Genomic DNA, 22,678 nt, shown 5'->3' with positions numbered 1-22,678 from the left:
TTTGTTCCTGAGCCTTCAGGTACAGTAGGCCCAGATCCACAATGGTATTTCAGCGCCTAACATCCACGGATTTCAATGGAAGTTAAGAGGCTAAATAGCTTTGTGGATCTGGGTGTAGACTCATACTTTTGTTATCTCTTCCAAAGAATCCATATACCTAAAACAGCTAGACATTCCTATAACATTTAATGCTATTTTGGACTCCCTCCACCCCAATTTAAAATTAATTAAAAATCCCTATTTCCGTAAGTAATTCCGCCATCTTGCAAACAGTGAAAAGATTTTTAAGAATGAATCCATTTTGTTACGTTACTCCTTTGCATTGGTCAGGCATGGGGGCATAGTGCTGACCTCATCTAGTTTACTCTTCAGCATGGTCTCTGCTATGTTTTTATAGCAGGTCGGGTAATGCATGCTAGGTACCTCGTGGTAAAAAAAACAAAAAACACATCTTGTCATTAGCCAAACATAATGTAAGCCTTTTTTTCACTAACAACATGCTCCCAGGAAAATGTGACTTACAAACACAGAGAGACAATGTAATATCTTTTATTGGACCAACTTCACTTGGTCAGAGAGACTAGCTTTTGAGCTTATACTGTTGAAGTCGACGTACTTAGATCTACTTACTGGGTGTCTTCACTGCGGTAAGTCGACGGCTGATGCTCTCCCGTCAACTCTGCCTGTGCATCTCGCCCCGGTGGAGTACCGGAGTCGATGGGAGAGCGCTCAGTAGTCAATTTAACGTGTATAGACTAGACGCGATAAATTGACCCTCACTGGATTGATCGCTGCCCGTCAATCCAGCAGGTAATGTAGACAACCCGCAACAAACATGGAGGGGAAAGTAAGGGAGGGGGAAAAAGCAGCCTGGGGAGGCGGGATGTTAGTGGGTTTTATAGATTGGGATGATTTAGTTGGGGATTGGCCCTGCTTTGAGCAGAGGTTTGGACTAGATGGCCTCCTGAGGTCTCCTCCAACCCTAATCTTCCATGATTGTTATAATAAACTGTAAATCCAGTGTCTCTAATCGATGATTTTTAGAGTCTAGAAAAGTTATGAATTTAAGCTCCCAGGCTCCTCTTCTGAAGGTGTTCATAGTACAAGAACAAAAGTTACAGCCCAGTATCCAGACAATTGCATATAGACTCAATGGAAGAACCTGGATAAGGATCAAACTGTGATAATGTTAGTAAATGTTTCAGCTGCAACCAATAGTCATATCTTCACTAAAGATTATATGTAGCTGTAAAGTTAAAAAATATAGCAGAAGTTCACAAATGTTATTTTATAATCTTGCTAGTTAATTTAAATTATATTTTGCATAATTAATTGTATCATTTTTTTCATCTGCTGTTTTTCAAAGGTAGAATGGGACTCCTGCAAGAGGTGGGAAGAGAACCAATAAAGACATCCTAAGCAATAGAAAAGAATACAGCTGCACAAAGCTGTTTACAAAACACGTACATTGTATAACTATTTGTGAAGATAAATATTTTGGTTTTCTTGCGATTATACAAATGAAATACAAATGAAAGTTGAAATACAAATGAGTACTATTTAGAGCAGTTCAATTTTAATGTCCGTTTGAATAAACAGGTTGTTTCTAAAACCACACTCAGATGCTTGTTTTGGCAAGAATGCAATGTAAAGCAAGCCCCTCCTTTTTCTACAATGGTCACATTTTCCAGAGGAGAACACCACCTCTCCCTACCAAACTGGCGGATGGGGGCACCGCCACGCAAGCTGCGACCCCCGGGGCAGGGGCTGGGAAAGGCAAAGGCAGGGACTAGCAGCTGTCAGGAAGCGCTACGAACGGCGGAGGCTGCCGGCGGAGCCGTCTCCAAGGCTGCCCCGGGCTGCCCCCGCCCCCGCCCCGCCGAAATCCCTCGGCAGGGCGAACAAAAGCGCCGCTTCGCCGGCCGCCGCCGCCACTGAGGTCGCTGCCGCAGGGCGCAGAGCACATCGCCCCTCGCCCCTCGGCCGGGCGCGGCCGCACAGCGACCCCGCCATGCAGCAGGAAGCGCTCAGCTGCCGCATGAGCGGCGCGGCCGGGGAGCCCGGCGCCCCGGGGGCCATCACGCTGGAGGACCTGGACAGCATGGCCGAGGAGCAGAGCCCCGACTCGGCGTATCACAGCAACGGCTGCAGCCAGGACGAGGACGCCGAGCAGGAGCGCCTGCTCAGCTACTGGCAGAGCGTGGGCAGGGGGCACCAGGTGGACGTGCCCGGGGGTAAGAGCCCGGCCAAGAGGCGAGGCGAGGCTGGGCGAGCTGCGCCCCGCTCGCCGCACGGCAGCGCCCCGGGGTCACGCTCAGCGGCTGAGGGGGTCCCCTGGGCTCCCCCAGGTCCCAGAGTCAGGGGGGCGGACGGGGGGGCTATGTCCGATCCAGGGCTAAAGAGACCAGGCGAAATGGCGAGCAGGGGGAAGAGGCAATGCATTATGAAACGGGCTGTAGTTTGTGCTACAGCCCCACTTCTCAGCTTCATCTCCAACCTCAGCGCGTTTTTCAGACTGCCACCATAGACGTGTAAAACGGGAGCCAGTAGCCAAGGCCAGCCCCATAACTCCGGGTGAGAGTGGTGCTCTTGCACCCTTTTTAAGGTAATTGAAAGGCCATCCCCTCAGGAGACTGGGCACCACCTTACAACAAAATACAAACTTAAATCTGAGCCTTTCTGTACGAGTGGATTTAATTCACTTTGATGCAGTGCCTGTAAATGCTGAAACAGGGTCTAGCTAGGTTAAACCTCTTAACAATAAAAATAAACCGTTTAGGATTTAGCGAGATTACGCAGAAGGAATTGAGAAGGAAGGAGCATATTTATTAGGAACATGATATTCCATGTTTACCAAAATACCTCTCTCATTCTTTTAGGAATCTTACATTACTGTCCTACCATTAACCATTTTACTTTTGTTTTATGCACTAGGCAGTGTTTTCAAATGCTTTGGCTGTATTGTGAGATTCAAAAGAAAGTGAATAGGAGCAATGATCCTTCCAACCAGTGAGAAGGGAAGAGATTACAATTTGTGTCATCACTGTGACTCTTTAATGGAATTGGCTTCCACACTGGTGAAACTGAAAACAATTTGTGTACAGTTATGAGGCTTGTGTAGATGAAAGTTTATTCTTCTTGGAAGAAAGCTGATACATGCCTGTGACTACAGGAAAAGGGGCAGGGGGCACTGTTTAGACTGTGGTTCTACTGTAATTGATCTCACAGCTTGCACAAATATTTTTGAAACAGTGACTTCTGCGAGGCTGCTGCTTAATATCTGATTTGCAAGCCAGCTTTTACACCTTCTAATTTATATTTATTGTCATATGTATCAAAAATTTTAGTCACTACCATCATGAAATTTCCCACAATAATATTTTAATGTGAGGGTGTGGATGGGGAGAGCTTATATTAAAGTTTGTTTGGTATTAGGTATTGTGTTACAAATATTGCCTTTTAACTATAGTTAGAGGAGTGTAAATTAGACCTAGTTTCAGGTGTTTTGGGGAAATTACACATCTAATTCTGAGATGTATGGCCTGAACCATCAAGAACAGAGCAGTGTGCATATGAGATAACTGGATCAAACCATGGATAAACAAAGACGCAGCTAAATCTTTGTTCAAGATAATTTTGGAATGTTTTAAAAAGATTGTTTGGAGTAATTTTTCAGGTCCTAGGATCTTGACTCATTTGTAATACAGGACATAACACTAAGTAAAAAATTTGGACAGCTCATCTCTAAAACAGTTCAATTTTCTTTGTTTTTGTTTTTTGTAAACATCTTTGTCACCATCCTTGATCCTCACTGTTTTTACACAGTGAACATCAGAGACAGAATCAGAACAGAGTAAGAAGATTCAGTTTAGTGACCTACAATAGGCAAAAAGTGACTTTTAGGCTTGATCAATTATAAAGAAGCAAAAAGGTGTGTATGCATTTATTTTTTGTTTTACTTCCATTTTTGAGAAGTTCAGGAACCTGAACGACTATAGTTATCAGAAGAACAGGAGTACTTGTGGCACCTTAGAGACTAACAAATTTATTAGAGCATAAGCTTTCGTGGACTACAGCCCACTTCTTCGGATGCATCCTTAAATACTGACACAGAGCAATCCCAACTTCACAGTAGATGCATCCGAAGAAGTGGGCTGTAGTCCACGAAAGCTTATGCTCTAATAAATTTGTTAGTCTCTAAGGTGCCACAAGTACTCCTGTTCTTCTTTTTGCGGATACAGACTAACACGGCTGTTACTCTGAAACTTAGTTATCAGAGAACTTGTAGAATGACATGCAAGGAGAAACAAAGATAACCGAGTGATTTTTATTCAGACTACTTAACACTTGTGGGCATTAAACAAACTGAGAAATACTTGAGAGAGGATTTTCCCCAACATCCCCACCTTTCAGCTAAAGTATGAGAAAGCTCAGTCCATATCTGAGATCAACAAGGCTTCAACAAAATCAGCAGAAAATAAACTAGACTTTATATTCCCAAGATTAAAACATAACACACCAACCAACAAATCACAAACCCCAAATTATTTTTCATTTCAGGACACATTTACGTTTCTCATCCTAACCTTAATTCTCTTCTTTCCTGCATTACAATTAGGGATGGGCAAACCGGTTTGGGCAAACAGACAAACCCTTGCCCCTCCCTTAAAACTGAAAAGGCATTATACAGAGGTTCAGGCAGATATTGTTTTTGTACATGACAGCCTTCTTTTTGGGGCTTCCTTAGAAGATACTGTGTCTAGGAAGACAGACCTCCTGGGGTTTTCAATCCAGTAGGTAGTGGTGCTGGATCTACTTCTGTAGGGAGTAGGGAGAACAACCAAGAACTCAAACTTTCCATGATGAAAATGGAGTAGAGCCCTTCCCCATGAGAGATTCATATGACGAAGGTAAAGGCATGTCCATTGTGGTGAAAGGTAACCCCTTCACACAAAAGAAGTCAATTTCCTAATATATATTTGATTATACTATTTTTTTTTTACACTAAGATTTGCTAGACATTATTACATACTATTTTGGAAACACAACAGAAAGGAAATTATTTTGCAGCACCCACACTTTTGTAAATAAGACCTTTCTATAACCTATTTTGCAAGGCTGAGTCAAGGTTGAAAACGGAATCAATGAAAATTCCTGATTGAACTAACAACTATACTTTTGTACTAAGGTAAGATTTTTCCTGAAAGAGAAAAAATGACCCAAGTAGACTTCCCTACTTGGGCAAGAAAGTTTGTGTTCTGCTCCCCCATGACAAATACCACAAAACACTTTTATAGCTATTTTTATCAGAGGATTTCAAAACCCTTTAAGTCAGATATCATTTCCATTTTACAGTTGGGGAAACTAAGGCACAGAGGGCAAGCGTGTACCCTTGGGCCATGTCTTCTATAGGCACAGAAGAGTAAATCAAATTCTGAAGGCAAGTGAGGCTGTTGGACTAAAATTAGAGAAAAGTGTTATGACAAACCCTATTACAGTTCTTAAAGCATTCAAACAGAGGGGGGGTTGGTGGCAGATCCAGAAAAAGTCAAAGCTTTAATTGAGATGCCACCCCTAAAAAATGTGTCTTATAAGATGCAACTCCTCAGTATAATATAATTTTGGAACAAATTCAGACTTAGCCTGTCCTCAGAAGACCAAGACAGATTCTGCGTATTGGAGATTAAAACACAGAAGCATTGGCTAACAGAATTTGTTGTCTACATCCCTAGTATGGTCTTTTTTTGCTGTTCCCAATTCTACAGCAGTTGACCATCCCATCCTTAGCTAGGTCTCTGTGGGAGGGTCTCCATTTCCATAGAGATGAATGGAAGCCCATAGCATTGTCCTAGTTTTCAGGCACTGAGACCAGGTACCTCCAAATAAAGCGAATACTATGAGAGCATGAGAGAGGTTCATAAGATATTTTGAGGGTCTTAGATTATTTTCAAGCTTGTGACAGACCACCACCAAATTCATAATAAACATTGGAGACCAAAATAAGGTCCTGCCTTAGATGCCACAGATTGCTCATGCATTTGAGATTTGAACTTGACTTAATATACACACCAAGAAAGTCTGCAGTGGTAGTTGATACCTTATCAAGGAACCCTTTTGATCACCCAGATTCTCCAGAGGCTCAGACTGATAAATACTCACAGGCCTGTTTAGATTTCCTTTACATCTCTAGAAAGACTGGCAGATTGAGCTGGAGTATGTCCTGGCAATATCTCTATTGTGAAACAAGGTGAGAGAAATAGCTTTCAGAAGGATACTGTTTATTCTAATGAAGTTATTTATTTTAAGTGTTTGTAGAAAGTGACTGATACTCTATTACTGTCGCAACAGCAGGCCCGATTCAAACCAATGCCTATCCACTGGACCATGGCAAATGCCTCAACATAACAAATACAAAAATCTTCCTTTAGTTATAAACATAGTTGCTTCACTATCTATTATCACCAGAAGCAGAAAACCTGTAATAGCAGGTATTTCAGGTTACTTTATTCCAACTTAAATAAGAGACTCCTTAAAAAGCTTTAAAAAAACTGGCAAAACCAAGCCTACTCTACTTGCTTGAAGCATCCAGTTGCTGAATTTTAAAGTTATTAGCCAAGATATTTAACGCCATCATAATATAAAAGGCATTGCATGTGCCATATACCTACTTAGGTTAGTGACTGACAAGTAGAATCCTTCTCTCTTTTCTGAGGTGAGGCCTACAGCAGGTATGATGAATTTAGATCAGGTGCCTGGTATGACATTCAGTATCTGGTGAATGTACATGCTAATAAGACCCACCACAATTAGAGGTTACCAAATCTTCATGTTAACGGACTTCTAAACCAAGTCCCATCAAATATATCAGACCACTCCTACCCTCTTCCCACTGAAATCACACCAAAAAGACTTGCTTCTTCCATAACACTCAGATATAGTCTCAATCCTAATTACCATTTTAAAATTTAAATAATTGAACCTTCAAGATGTACACATACTTATACCAAATCACCATCTAGTTGTAGGGCTGCAATTCATCCTTCTTCAGCCTGTCCCCTCCCAAAGTTATTTAACATCTTATGTCATGTCTGAATGTTAAGCTTTTAAGGACATGCACCATATGTCTCAAGTACCTAGCACACCTGTGGGCACTATTTTAAAAATATATATGATATACTAGTTTTCATGAAATGCTAAATCCATAACAAGTGTTCAAATTTAAAAAACAGTTTGAATTGAGCAATACATATTTTACTTCAGAGCTCCACAACACAAGTTGTTTGGCTGACATTCCAAAGGCTTACCTTCAGGTGAAACATGAAAAATTTCCTCTAATGGATTTTTTTTAAAAAGGATGAAATAGAGCTTATAAAGAATACTTTATGCACCCTTTGCTACAGAGATACTTCAGTATATCAAAAACCTTATTCCAACTACTCTCCTAAGATAAAGGTAAAAAATCCTTTTACTATAAGCAGCATAGACAGGAATGTTATTCAGTGATTTAGCTTAAATTAATTTGCTTTAGTACAAAGTTTTCCTACCAACTCTCAATGTGTGTCAGGTTATATATTTTACTGGACCAACTTCCATTGGAGAGAGACAAGCTTTTGAGCTTATACGGAACTCTTCTTCAGATCTGGGAAAGGTACTCCGAGGGCTAATGCAGCTGCACGGCTGTAGCGCATCTGGTGCAGACGCTCTAAACCAGTGCTTTTCAAACTTTTTGTACTGGTGAGCCCTCTCACATAGCAAGCCTCTGAGTGTGACCCCCCCCCCCTTATAAATTAAAAATGGGGAGGTAATGTAATTTAATGGGGACTTGGGGCTGTCAGCCCCACGAAGCTGACAGCTTGCAACTCCCATGTAACTACCTTGCAACCCCCCGAGGGGTCATGACCCCCAGTTTGAGAACTCCTGCTCTAAACTGACAGAAGAGAGCTCTCCCATTGACTTATTTACTCCACCCCGTGATAGGCGGTAGCTATGTCAGCTGGAGAAGTTCTCCTGCCGACAATGTGCTATCTACATTGGCGCTTAGGTCAGTGTAATTTACATTGTTCAGGGGTGTGGATTATTCACACCCCCGAACAATGTAAATTGCAGGGAAGTAAGTGGTAGTGTAGACAAGCCCAGAGTGTCACAACTAAATAGAAGGCCGAACAGATAGTTTAGCACAAATAGTTAGCACCTACTCTAAGGGACTACTCAAGATGAAGAGGCCTGTTAACACTCCTGCAGTCATAGGACAAAAAGGGGGGTTAGTGGGTTACAGATCATTGAATTAAGACATAAATCCGGTGTCTTTTTTAGATCATGATTTTTAGGGTCTAGCAAAGTTATAAATTTCAGCTCCCAGGCTTGTCTTTTGAAAGTGTTGTTCACATTTCCTTTGAGGATGAGGATTGATAGGTCAGATATAGACCGATCGCTTTGTGAGGTCAGAGGAGAGCATAGCAATGGTCTGATTTCAAATGGCCCCTTAGAACATGTGCTCACTACGTGTATTAAACTACTTGTTTGAACTTGTATTTAACTGTGACACGGAGTACCTTTCCCAGACCTGAAGAAGAGCTGTGTAGCACGAAAGCTTCTCTCCTACCAACAGAATTTGGTCCAATAAAATATATTACCTCACCTCACCTTGTCTCTCTAATATCCTGGGACCAACATGGCTACAACTATACTGCATATCAAATTGTAAGTCAGCCTCCAATGATCTTTTAATTACTAACCAAAAAATTAAGGTTTAAATCACAGGTCAAAATTAACCAATATTAACATTTTCAATAACAGAGTTCTCTTCATTAGAAGATGACATTCAAGTCACACAAACGTAAGGCATGCATGCTCTTGGATAAAAAATAATAAAATATAAAGAGAACTACTGTAAAGATCTAAAAACGTAACTAAATTTTCCACACAATAGACATCTATGCTTCTGGTGTACAAGATGAAACTCAGTCCTACTAACAAATATTGTTACTTACCTTCCAGTAACTGAAGTTCTTAGAGATGGGTTTTTTACACACATTCCACTCAGTATCCATGTGGATCAGATTGGATTCTTTTGAACATCAATGTCTGCTAAGGCCACACTAGGTGCCTACAGTCGAGGACATGAAGGGTGGGGTGGCCACAACCCAAAATCAGTTACTTCACCAGTAAGAATCCTGTAGGACCAGGAGTCCTCTGAGTGGTGATGAAGGGTGCTTTTTGAAATCTGTGTGAACAACACATCTTGAAGAGCCACAGTTACTGTGACTAAAATGATTGCCCAGAGCTAGGGTGAACAGAAGCTTACCTGAAGAATAATTGTAGAATCTTCACTCTACCAAAACTAGCATCCACCTTGGTAGCTTGCATCAGAGAATAATGAGTGGTAACGGTATGAATTGAACTCCATGTTGATGCTCTACATCTCTCTGATATGGGGATATTACCCAAGCAGGTCAACATAGCTGCTTGAGCAGTGAATGAGCTTTAATCTGTCCAGGTAGATCTTTCTTAGCCAAAACTTGTCGTAACACAATCAGAGACCTGCTTTGACAGTCTTTGATGATATAGGTTGCTCCTTAGCCCATTCCACAAATGCCACAGTCTAGATGTACACCTGAATGGCATGGTCATATCTAAATAAAATGACAATGCTCAGGATTATCCAGCATGTGAAGTCTCATTTTACCTAGAGTGGAATGCAGTTTAGGGAATGTGAAAAGACTGATGCAGAAGCTGGAAACCACCTTAGGCAGAAACTTAAGGTGAGATCTGAGAGTGACAATGTTCTCGTGAAAGAATGTTGGGGGGGGACCCCACCACAAAGACCTGAATCTCTCCTACTCCCCTAGCTGATGTGATAGCCATCAAAGAGGCGGTCTTCCTCAACATGTGATAAAGAGACCTGGTAGCCAATGGTTCCAAGGGTGGACCCATCAGTCCAGTCATCACCAAGTTGAGGACCAAGGCAGGAGGGGGTTCCCACTGCCAGACCAGTGGGCAAGCATGTGAGCACCCAATGAAGAACCTTGTGGGGTGCTAGAAAATGGTACAGCCTTGTGCAGGAAGATGATTCACCAATGTCTCTGCCAGGTGTACTCATATCAAACTGAGGGTCAGGTTTTATTGTTTTAGAGAAAATAAGTAGTTCATGAAATCGGGGCTGCTACCAAGGAAGAGCTGATGCTGCATTGCCCAGACAGAAACCCTCTTCCATAAGTCAGTTTGGGCAAGGGTTTCCTGTTTTGGAGCAAGATGGCTTGAAATGCAGCAGAGCAGATCCTTTCTGTAGACGTTAGCCAGCCAGCATCCAGGCTATCAGATGCAGGATTCAGCCATTGTTCTGTAAGACCAGATCTGGTAAGGAGATGAGATGTCATCGTGAAAGGTTCACAAGGCTTGAGTACCAAAGCTGTCTGGACTCTGCTGGAATTAGGATAACCCAACCTGCCTCAATTTCCTCGAGACCCTAAGACATCATGTGTCTTAATGGAAAGGCATACATCACACCAGGAGCTCACCAAAGGAAAGAGAAAACATCAAAGACAGCATCTGCGCTTCCCGTGCAGCAGAACCTCAGGTACTTATGGGGACAGGTTGCAAATAATGATAGAACTTTAAGAAATGGACCAACCAGTCCATTCTGTGCCTTTTGGTAGAGGCTGGTGTATCTACCAATCTTAACCACCCTTGCAAAGATTGCAGGTGAAGTCTGGCATGCTGCCTGTGATATATGTCCATTCCAACATGTACCCCAAGCATCTGAGGCTGTTGTACTCAGAGTGTTTCAAGTTGCTCAAAGAGGGTGAGCACAGTCTGCAGTTTCAGAAAGGTATGCTCTAATATACCTGAAATCTAAAAGTGCCCCAATAAACTATGCTCAGAGACAGGGTCAGTGTGGATTTTTCCTTGTTTACCCTGAGTCCCAGCACAGCAAAGAGGCTTAGTGTCCTTTGAAATAAGTCTGTCACTTGCTGGGAGGATTCTCCCTGTATCAGCCAGTCACCTAAGTAGGAATATACCTGGACTCCTTATCTTCTCAGACAGGCCTCAGATGGGACATGGGGAGTACATGCAGGGCTGTGGAGAAACCAAAGGGTAGGATTCTACTGATAGTGAAATATGTATCAAATCTCAGTTATTTTCTGTGAGCAGGATGCATTAGATGTGAAGGTAGGCATCTTGAAGGTTGAGAGCTGGCAAGCCAGTCCATGGGATCCAAAGAGGGGATTTACAGAGGCAAGAGTCACAATATGGAATTTGAAGCAATGGACAAAGGTGTTGAGATGGTGAAGACTGAGAATAAGTCTTCCACCCCTCCAACCCCCTTTCTTCTTTGGGATTGGGAAATAGTGGCAAGTGAGACAGGTGGTTGCCAAAAAGAGGGACAGAGGAGGATCTGCAGATGGTCTAGCCAGACTCTCAATGTACATGTGAAAACTGGTTTATGTCAGGAGCCCTGGAATGTGGGGCAGCCAAGGAAGAACGTGGTGAAATCTCTGCCTCTTCCTCAAGGCTCGGAGGACTGTTAATGCGGATAGCGACTGTGGTCTGTCATACGGTTGCTATTGTCGCAGGTGCTTCCTTTTTGGGGATGAGATGCACAGGCCTAAAGATCCCAAAGTAGTTCTGGACTCTTAGGACATGGAGAGCCTCATCCATATCATTGTTAAAGAGCTCACTGTCTTTGAATGGAAGGTCCTTCATGGTGACCTAGACGTCCAGTTTAATTTCCATTGCTTAATGCTACAAAGACCTCATCACCCTGGCACTGGCCATTGATCTGGTGGCTGCATTTGATGCATCAAGTGCCACTTGGAGCACTGTTTGGGCTGAAAGCTTTCCAGTTCCTCAAGCTGTCCTTTCCACAGTCTGTCCCATAAAGGAAAGTTGTATGGGGAGAGCAGCACTGGAACATTCACCACTCTCAACTAAAGGCTTGGTGTCACCATGCCTTCATGGGTCACAACTGAGAATACCAAATTCAGGACAAGCTGCCGGGGAAAAGGGCAGATACACCCCAAAACGGGTGGTTATTCTTCCCTGAGATATACCAAACCAGCAACAAAAGTAAACTTCTGTCTCACCACACTGGCTAACAAGTAGTCAGAAATACAGCCTCCTTAGGTATTCCAGTCCTGGATTCAACACCCAGACACTAGACTTAAAGATGAGTGGTTCTTTAAAATCAATTTCATCAAACAAAAGGTTCTCCTGATCCCAAAGGACGAGCCACACATCCAGGTCAATATATAACTCAGATCAAGCGCAGAGTAGCCAAAAGCCAGATCTGGGGAAAGGAAAGTAGTTGGGGAAGAGGACAAGAAGTCTAGTGAGACTGGGACTGTGGGAGGAGAGAAACTGGGATACACTGAGCAAGGAGACTAGGGGGATGGGAGCCAGTAGGCTTTGGGGCACAAACACTGAGATTGTACAAGAAGCTGGGACTGGCTGGACGAGGAGCCTGGGACAATCAGTGTGGGAAAGAATGGGGGTGCAGGGGACGGGAGACAGATCTGACAAGGGGCTGGGTGTTCAGGGAGAACCAAGACTGGCTAAACAGAGAGACTGACAAGGAGCCAGGGAAGGGAGAAGGTCGGGAGAGAGACTGAGTTTCGAACAGGAGCTCAACGGAAGGAAACTAGGGCTGGAATCTGGGGGACTGGGCCTGGGAGAGAAGAGAAGTTGGATGGGGAGCCTGGAGAGGACTGGCTGAGCAAGGAGACTGGGTCTGGCATGAAACTGGGTAGGCAAGAAGAATGAGACTGGAACAAGGAGCTTGGGGTGGAGAAAAGACGAGTGGGACAGGGCAGAAGGGTCTGTACCCACAAAAACACACTCCCCTCCAGAGTCTCACCATTCCTCTACTGTTAGCAACTCTCTCTGAAACCCCCATACAGTCTCTCTCCTCCCCCTCTAGTGCTGACCCAAATACAGGATGACAACCTGCAACTGCTATCAGTTACTCCATTAGCTCAAGTGACAGAGGTCTGTGCAGTGGATCTAAAAGGTTCCAACCCTGCAGAGGACTCATGTTGGTGTCCCTATAATGCCACATGAGGGAATTTCTTGTTATTCAGTTTGCTTTTAAAAAAAACCTAGGAAATTACATACAAAAACATATTAAAAGACTATTAAGGTCGCAAAGCCAAGCACTCAGAAATTAATTCTGGCATTTCCTTAGGGGCCTCATGCCACCTTAATTCAGCTGCCTTGGTGCCAGGACTATGATCACGAGCAACACACATGACACTTAAGAGGCTCATTTTTTTTATATTCAATACCCTCTTTGATTACAAACAGAGCAAAGACGTATGCAAAATGCTAGAGTGCATTTTAGCCCAAACAAAACTGGTAGCTTTTTGATTTTAGACTTGCCAGTGTCTTATGCTATGGCATTATGACTAATCTTAAAATATTAATCCACTGTGAATTCTTTCTGCATTAGGATGTGAAAAATTTACAAATCTGAAGTTATGAAACCTATTTTGTCCTGATTTAAGCTTTTGTACATTACAGCTTCATTTTGCTAGAAAGTCAATATTTACTATTACAAAAGTTGACCAATTCATTTTAAATATCTTCTGCACCTTTAAAGCTAAAGTAAAATCCCTTATCAAAGTAGGTTATGTATCTAATTACATCATTGATATATGGCAAATATGTATAAAATATTATGCAATCGATGGAAACAATTGCAATTTAAAAAGCCTTTGACATCGCAGGTTTTAAAGTAGCGTGTAAAAAAATTCCCCGTGTTATTTAAATATTGAGCTAGGGACATGTGGCTGTTTAAAACAAGTTTTCAAAGGACATGGTCTTCAGTGAAACATATAGCTGGCACATTTCTTAAATTTGGCCATTTTATTCCTTCTTAGCTTAATTCAGTCATTCCCCCCTGCAAGAAACCTCAGTAATTTTTAAGGTTAACAAGACAAAGCAAACTTCTTTTCAAGTAAGCTGTAGTGCCCATCTGTGGTATTTAGATACCATATTAATGTCAAACTGAATTCTGTACAAGTTGCATGCACAATCTCCTGATCAGTTCTGTGACTGAAATCCCTTGTTTTGCTTCAGGGCTTTGTTTTTTTTTAAAAAAATCCTCTCCTACTTTGAATTCCTTGTTATTAGGGAAGGCTTGAGTAAGAAGGCAGATATTGCCCCTTTCCAGAGGACATGCTTCTTCTATGCTGATGACTCTTGTTAAAAAAATGTGTTAATTAAATTTGTGAATGAATTCCTGTTTTACTCACATTCTGCCATATATTTCATGTTATAGTAGTTTTGGATGAGGACTCCGCACATTGTTTGTTTTAAGAACATTTTCACTGTAGATTTGACAAAACACAAACAAGGTACCAATCTGAGATTTATAAAGATAGCTACAGCACCCGACCCAAGGTTTAAGAATCTGAAGTGCCTCCAAAATCTGAGAGGGACGAGGTGTGGAGCATGCTTTCAGAAGTCTCCAATGCGGAGACTACAGAACCTGAACCACCAAAAAAGAAAATCAACCTTTTGCTGGTGGCATCTGACTAGATGATGAAAATGAATATGTGTCGGTCCGCACTGCTTTGGATTGTTATCAAGCAGAACCTGTCATCTGCATGGATGCATGTCCTCTGAAATGGTGGTTAAAGCATGAAGGCACATATGAACCTTTAGTGCATCTGGCATGTAAATATCTTGTGATGCCAGCTACAATAGTGCCGTGCAAACACCTGTTCTCACTTTCAGGTGACATTGTGAATGAGAAGCGGGCAGCATTATCTCCTGCAAATGTTAAACAAACTTGTTTGTCTGAGTGATTGGCTGAACAAGAAGTATGACTGAGTGGACTTGTAGGCTCTAAAGTTTGGCATTGTTTTATTTTTGAATGCCAGGGGTTTTTTTGGACATCATTTTACACTTGTAAGGTCAACTTTCAGGATAAAGATATTGCACTACAGTACTTGTATTAGGTAAATTGAAAAATACTATTTCTTTTGTTTGTTACAGTGCACATATTTGTAATAAAAAATATATAGTGAGCATTGTACACTTCGTATTCTGTGTTGTAATTGAAATCAATATATTTGAAAATGTAGAAAACATCCAAAATATTTAAATAAATGGTATTATATTATTGTTAAACAAATTTTTTTAATCGAGCGATTAATCGCGATTAATTTTTAATCGCTTTTCAGCCCTTATATAGAGAGAGTATGGATGTGGCCCATATATCTCAAACCATATGGCCTTGAGGATGTCACATGGGCTGCAGTTGTATGCTGATTGGGGCCGCACATTGAGAACCACTGGACTAGACTCTTATCTAGGCATTGCTCCCTGAGCAGCTGTACATGTTGGGCTTCTCTACTGGGGCAGTGGAAGTATCAACAATCAACAGGGAGTATAGGAGGACTAAGATGATATGTTACTTTGCAATATGAATAAAGAGAGTCTAAAATTTGTTATAATTTTAGAGGTTCAAAGGTAAGAAAGTCAACTGACTATGCCTTTCTACACTGAGGTAAGACAGGCTCATTTTTAACAAAAAACAAAAGCAAAGCGGGCCAAAATAATACGTGCTTTCTCCTTATTTCTGTAGTTTCAATTCTAGAATTAAAAACATATGATGTCATTGCAGACATGGCAGAGCCAATCCAGCAACTGACCAGAAATAATCAACATCAGGAGAGGGAAAGTATCCCATTTACACTGATACACCGCAAAGAAAAGGTAATTCTTTTCCTGCAAAGTATTTATTCTGGTATTTGAAATGAGTACACTTTGATAAGCAATTTAATTTTCTAAGTGTTGCAAGACTGATGATGTAATTGAAAACATGAGGAAACAAACCTGGCCCCAATGTCTAACAGTCCATAATTGAAGAAGGGGAAAATAGTGCACATGAGTAATTGAAATCAGTATGCCTAGAATGAAAGTTAGGTGACCCAAAACCACTTCAGTATGTGAACATCCTAAATCAGTATCTGAATATGTACTTAAAAGAGCGTAAAGGATATTTTCTCTTTATTTACCTCCTAAAAGGAAAGTTCAAAATTTTGAATACATTTCCTTTCCAAATGAAAATCCAGAATGTGTGTCTTGCCAGGTATGCAAGAGATGTTATTTTCAAATGTAATTTTAAAAAATAAAGTCAATGTTTTCCCAAACAATTAGATTAAGTCCAAATTAAACAGAAAAAGTTAAGGTGAGAAAGAGTATGAGATTTGTATGAACACTGCATAATAGCTACTGAAAGCTTAATGCAAGCTAAATACTTAGATATTTTAACTTCAAAAATAAGAGTCCAAAAAGACTGCCCTCGAGTGTGCTTTTGATTTGTGAATTTGCCATTTTGTACAATCCATGCTTGCTCTGATCCAAAGAACAGAATAGCTTCTCTCTACTCAGAGCCTGGGTCAGTTACACTCTAGTTCTGCTTTGCAGATTTCAGGAATACATATGTAGATGTTATCTTTAAAATGCCTCCGAGATAACATTTCCTCTCCTTAAGACTATTTGAAATTCATTTCTAGTTTTCTACTTCCACTCTCAAAATATATAACTAAGCTGGCTAATCAAGTGGTGGGGTTAACTTCTCTGTTTATCAGAACCATTATTTTATCAGAACACAAAGGCTGTTACCAAAAGTGTGAGTAAAAAAAAAAAAAAAAATTCGACAGATATTTAAAAGCAAAAAGATGAAGCCAGCAGAGCTGAATTATCTATCGCACAAAAAAATAGCTTACAGAACTCACGGAATTTTTTCCGTAAGTGCGGATTTGCATAAGTTGGGTTTGTATAACACGGGGAGCGTCTGTATACTGAAAAAATCACGTTATTGGCCTCTCAAATTAAGCACCCAAAATCTGTGTATACTTTTGACCTGTATCTCTGCCTTCAGCTCCCCTTTGGTAAAATGGGGATAGTAATATCCCCTCATCACACATGAGTGCTGCAAAGATTAATTAATTAAGGTTCATGAAGCACTCAGACACTGCATGATGAGTTCTATAGAAAAGCCCAGGAGGAAATTAATACTGTCTTTAGAGCTGGGTTTGAATAGTGTGGAGCTAATCAAATGTAAAGCCACACATTCAACAATGAGGATAAAACAAATACTGAATAGCTGCTCATTAAGTGAGCACTGTCCATCTGTGCACTGAATGAGGCAGCGGTTCTGGGGGGAAAAAACAGTAGGTCATCATGTAATTAGAGACTGTACCATAATGCATAGGTGTAAGGGGGCTGAATTAAGGTTGCATGAGCAACTTTAATTCCTGATATTTCTTTATCTTTGAGTGCTTGACTTTGAAACCTGAATGTTCTTTGAACATAGTGGGTAATTTACAGTAGTACTGCAAACTCATTGAATGCTAACTCAGTGCAAGTTATATTACCTTGTCACTAACCTCCACATAAATCTGTTTTATGATCAAGTTACAGCACCATTGATTATGGCCCTTGTCAAGGTAATCATTTATATTGATTAGAGTTAATGGAAAACTTGGAAAAAATGAATACATCAAAATCTGCAGATGGTCCCACTACCAGAGTTTTAAGTCTTAAAAAATCCTGCTACTCACCAGTGTAATAGTCTTTTGAGGCAAGTAGCTAGCACACAGCTATATCTCAGAAGACAATGCCCATTGGATAACCTTAGTGTTTGAGCTAGCTACAAAAAGTGAACTAAATATTTAAGACTTGAAAAGCAATAGGCTTTCCATTTTTTTAAATTGAAACATCTAGACTTTAGTATAAATCACTAGTCATTCTTTTCATTCTCCTGCCCGTGTACCAGTTAGCTTATTTCCTTTCAAAATAGGCAAAGGATCTGACTTAGTCATCTTAAAACACCAAGGAGTTCTTTAAATTACTCAGACCAAAGCTGAACGTCAAATTAAGATACTAACTCATCTGATTTTTTGTTTGCAGTTTGGGGAAGTGCTTTACGAAAAACGTCACTATGGAAAAGCTAAATGGGCTTGTATTAAAATGCACGAAGAACAGTATGAACAGAGCATATGTCTGGGATTCATGAAGCTTATGAAATATATTTGTGAGCAGAACTCTTCAGGTAACTACAGATGCTAGTTTTGAATTAGAACATCTTCTGCTATTTATGCTCAAGCACCTCTCATCAATTCTAGTTTGATTTGCACCAACCAGTTCCCAATACACAATCCTTTATAGTACAAACAGCTCCCTGGGACAGCTTCTTTGTATTGGAAATGAAAACAAACCGAACAAAAAAAAACCACACAAACGAAAGTGCCTCCTTGCACACTGAGTACACGATTAGCACTAGACAAATAAGTTTTTCCTGAAAGGCTGTCTGGATATTGGTAGTTCAAATATTTCTAAACTGTTAGAATACTTCTGAAAAATTCTAAGAGTCAGTTTGCACAGCTAAAGGCCAGAAGAGACCATTAGATCATCTATTTCTAATCTGATCCCTTGTATAATACAGGCCATTAAATTTCACACAAGTACCTCTGTACTGAGGCAAACATGCTTTAGCCAACACAAGCGATCTTCCTTGTATTGAAAGGCATCCAGTCTTGATTTGGAAATTTGTTCCAATTATTATCACCCTCTCTGTTAAAAATTTGTGCCTAATCTCTAACATAAATTTGTCTGGCTTCAGCTTCCATATATTAATTGTTGTGCCCTTTTCTGCTACACTACAAACCCTGTGTACTAAAGGGCTCTTCTCCCCCAGAAGTACACATACACTAATCAAGTCACCTCCAGTTTTTCAACTTCCTTTCTAAAATATGGACACCAGAAATGGACAAAACATCCCAGTATCAGTCTCATCAATACCCATATACAGAGGTAAAAATCACCTCCCCTCTTTATCTATCCAAGGATTGCATTAGTCCTTTTTGCCACAGTTATCATATTAGGAGTTCACATTGAGTTGCTTGTCCACTATGAACCCTAAATCTTTTTCAGAGTCACTGCTTTCCAAGATACAGTCCCTCATTCTGTAGATATGGCCTGCACTACTAGATGTGTAACTGTGCATTTGGGTGTGTTAAATCAGAAGGGTGTGTGTGTGTGTGTGTGTGTGTGTAAAATATACATACAAACCCGTTAGAATAATAAACCTGAAAGACAAGTGTTCAGAGTTAAGACAGTTTGTGTGGTCTTCTCTACTCAGGGAGTTATTCCTGTGTAACTCCATGTCTGGAGGCCCCTATTCTACAATAAGAATGCTCCTATTCCAAATCCAGGTGGATTAAGTTAATTCAGATAAAGGTACTCTTATTCCAGAACAACAGCATCCACTTGTGGAGTTAATCAGGAATAATTAATCCGCTTTAAATTCACAAACTACATTACTCCGCGATTAACTTTCTTGTGTAGACAAGCCCTGTCTTTGCTAAACCTAACTACATCTAGACAGGGAAGAGCTCTCAGAACACTTCATTTTAATATATTGTACGTGCTGCAATTCCAAGGCATAGTGGAATGTTAATATCAACAGTTGCCTCCAGCCAACAGCACCTAAAGCCACCTATTTCTAAATCTACTGAATTCCATTCTGCTATGAAAAACTTTTCTACTCTACAGTACTTTATCTATGCTTAGCTTAAGAATGTTCAATATTAGTTTTAAAACTTCATACATATTGAGTGCAAAAGTTCTCTTTTGTATTCTCTAGAGTGATGGTCATGTATTTTTCTTCAGGATTGTACTTGGGGATGACTATACCCATTGTGACTCTAGTGCATACTAACGAAACTCACTCAGAGTTAACACGTTCAGTGACAGTCGCATACTACCTGCCTGAACTACTGCAGGACCAGCCACCTCAGCCTTATGATTCTGACATAATTATTGAAGAGTGGCCTCCTACTGTTGTTTATACTAGGTAAGAAACATATTAATCCTATTACAGTAAAGCCTTAAGTAGTACAGGTCTCTTTCTATATATTTAAAATAGGATATGAAATACTAAAAGCTAACATTGAAAATCAAAGCTTGTGTTATAATCTTTATTAAATACCGCTTGTTTCAGAGACCAAAGTCAAAGTCAACTCAGGAGGTAACTATTACATTCTGTAGACTGTCGCTGACATTACTGACGTTACAGAAGTATTTAACTTTTTGAAGTAAATTAGTTACGTTGATACTTGTATTGGGCCTTTTTATTAAAAAAATTGAATGATGAGTGCAACAGGGAACATTACACCTGACAATTCTAAATTTTGGGTTAAGAAACATTGTAGCAGTTATCACCGTATATGGTGCATACATTAAGCAGTATCATTGAGAATCACCATAGAACCACTGGGAAGAGAAAAAAAAATCTTCCAGGTTTAGAGGGGACTCCAGGAAATACAATAAAAGAATAGAATATAATTAACAATTGGTTGTTGCAGGAGCTTCAGAGGGGTCACCAATGAAGACTCTATAATGAGAGAAATAAACTTCTTGGGAGAACTTCTGGAGAGCCCTGAGCTATGTTTGCAGAATATATTCATTGTTGCAGGATACACCAATCCAGCTGCTGCAAATCGACACAATGAAATATGGTTCCTGCAAAGACCGTAGCCTCCCACTTCAGATGCCTAGCATTATCCAAATTCAGTTTGTACACAATGGCACACTTGAATTTGCAAGTGAATCATGTCAGGCTAGTCAAGAGCTTTATAAGTCTTTGTGATAAACTATACAGAATTTTTAATCCTATTTTCCTAAACTACATATTACAGTCAATCAAATTAGCATGACAATCAATCCAATTTAGTTATTGAGCCATCAGGGTTAATATCTGAAATTTTACTGCCAATTTTGAAAAAGTCTTATACACAATTTTTTACTAGATACTTCAGTTTTACAGTTTATCCATAATATTTCTTTGAGATTTATAGTACTTTTCAAATTGATTCATGTAATCTTTGTAAACAAGGTAAATTCAAGTCACAAAGGTATAGTTCATAAATTCTAATGTTAAAAAACTAAACTGTTTTTAGATTTTTTAAATATTAACATATTAAATATTTTTCCACTACAGTATCTCTAGGGTGCCCTAAATATTTAGCCTGAGATTTTCAAAAGTGCTCAGTGTTGGCCCAACTCTGCTCAAATGGAAGACCATAATAAAAGTTGGGAGCAGAATTGGGTCAACACTTTTGAAAAATCCCACCCTTGAGTACAGGTTTTCCCCACTCTTCTCAAAAAGATATTGAACCAAAGTATTTGTCACCTTCGAAATACAGAGTCCAGGATGTGAAGAGTCAGTTGCATTGCTCATTCAAGTTTTGTTAGTAAATAGTTCCGTTTTTCCTTTTTTGAAACTCACTACCACACACCCATAGATGACTGAATATGGTACTCAGGAGACAGAGGATAGGCATCATTCCTGCTCAGCTGTTCAACTTACTGAGTGACATGAACTTTAAAAACTAGAGCTTTGCCTAGATATTCAGAATATAGTAATCAAGGCAGATTAATTGGCATCACAGAAACTTGAAGGGATAAATCTCCTGACTGAAATATTGGTATATAGGGGTACAGCTTGTTCAGTAAGGACAGGAAGGGCAAAAACTGAGGAGGTCCAGAAGGAGATGGGAGGCAGACCCACTGAAAATCTCTGGGTAAAGATAAAAGGGGGAGAAAATGTGTGTGACATCATGGTAGGAGTCAAATATAGACCACCAGGAAGAGGAAGCAGATGAGGAATCTCTAGAACAGACATCAGAAATATCAAACACAAGACCGGATAGTAACAGGGGAATAACTACGTAGACATCTGTTGGAAAAGTAATATGGCAAAGCACAAGTTCTTGGAATGTACTGGGAACAACTTGGTGTTTCAGAAAGTGGAACAAGTAACTGGGGGACAGTCATTTTAGATCCGATTCCAACCAACTGGGAGGAATTGGTAGGGAATCTGATGGTCGAAGGCAATTTGGGATAAACTGATCAAGAAAGATAGATTCTAAGGAAAAAAAGGAGGGAGAGCAGCAGAATAAGGACACTGCACTTCAAAGCAGACTTTAACAAACTCAGAACTGGTAGGTAAAGTTCCATGGGAAGAAAAACCTAAGTGATAAAGGAGTTCAGGAAATCTAGCAATTTCTCAAGGAGACAATATTATAGGCAGAACACCAATCTATCCCCAAGTAAAGGAAAGATAGGAAGAAGAGTGAGGGGCAAATATGGCTCCATCAGGAGCTCTTCAAGGACATGAACATCAAAACAGAATCCTACAAAAAGTGGAAACATGGACAAACTGCTAGGAGCAGTACAAAAAGAACAGCACAAGTATGTAGGGACAGAATCAGAAAGGCTAAAGTACAAAGTCCGTTACACTGAGCCAGGGATATAAAAAGGCAATAAGAAGATGTTCGTTAAATATATTAGAAGCAAGAAAAAGATGAAGGAAAGCATAGGTTCTGTACTTAGCAGGAAAGGAAAGCTAATAACTGATGACATCACCAAGACTGATGTGTTTAATTCCTGTTTTGCTTTAGTATTCATTAAATACTCAACATAATTAATATTGACAAGAGGAAAGGAACACAAGCCAAAACAAGAAAAAAACAGGTTAAAGAATATTTATCTAATTAGATGTATTCAAGTTGGGAAGGCTGATGAAATTCATCCTGGGGTACTTAAACTAGCTGATGCAATCTTTGCGCAATTTGCAATTATCTTTGAGATCTTCTGGAGGATGGGT

At 40.3% G+C, this 22,678-nt stretch overlaps 2 protein-coding genes across 4 annotated transcripts in view; one reads left to right on the top strand and one right to left on the bottom strand.

Annotated features, from left to right (window-relative positions):
• FANCM (FA complementation group M) overlaps nucleotides 1-22,678 on the bottom strand; it is a 132,519-nt gene that overhangs the window by 90,786 nt on the left and 19,055 nt on the right. The window lies entirely within an intron of this gene.
• Nucleotides 1,805-22,367, top strand: LOC117876156 (heme-binding protein 2-like). The gene is made up of 5 exons (XM_034768002.1): nucleotides 1,805-2,234; nucleotides 15,626-15,717; nucleotides 17,920-18,061; nucleotides 19,681-19,864; nucleotides 20,376-22,367. Exons 1-5 carry the CDS (start codon nucleotides 2,012-2,014, stop codon nucleotides 20,545-20,547), a joined length of 813 nt encoding a protein of 270 aa, XP_034623893.1. The 5' UTR covers nucleotides 1,805-2,011; the 3' UTR covers nucleotides 20,548-22,367.

The sequence above is a fragment of the Trachemys scripta genome, chromosome 4 (assembly GCF_013100865.1).
Source record: "Trachemys scripta elegans isolate TJP31775 chromosome 4, CAS_Tse_1.0, whole genome shotgun sequence".
Classification (NCBI taxonomy): domain Eukaryota; kingdom Metazoa; phylum Chordata; order Testudines; family Emydidae; genus Trachemys; species Trachemys scripta.
Note: the sequence above shows the minus strand (reverse complement) of the source record. Positions and strands in the feature narration are given on the sequence as shown.

Coding starts and splice junctions, on each gene's coding strand:
- LOC117876156 (XM_034768002.1), top strand. CDS start 2,012: ATGCAGCAGGAAGCGCTCAGCTGCCGCATGAGCGGCGCGGCCGGGGAG. Junction 15,718..17,919: donor TGATACACCGCAAAGAAAAG/GTAATTCTTTTC, acceptor TTTTGTTTGCAG/TTTGGGGAAGTGCTTTACGA. Junction 18,062..19,680: donor TTGTGAGCAGAACTCTTCAG/GTAACTACAGAT, acceptor ATTTTTCTTCAG/GATTGTACTTGGGGATGACT.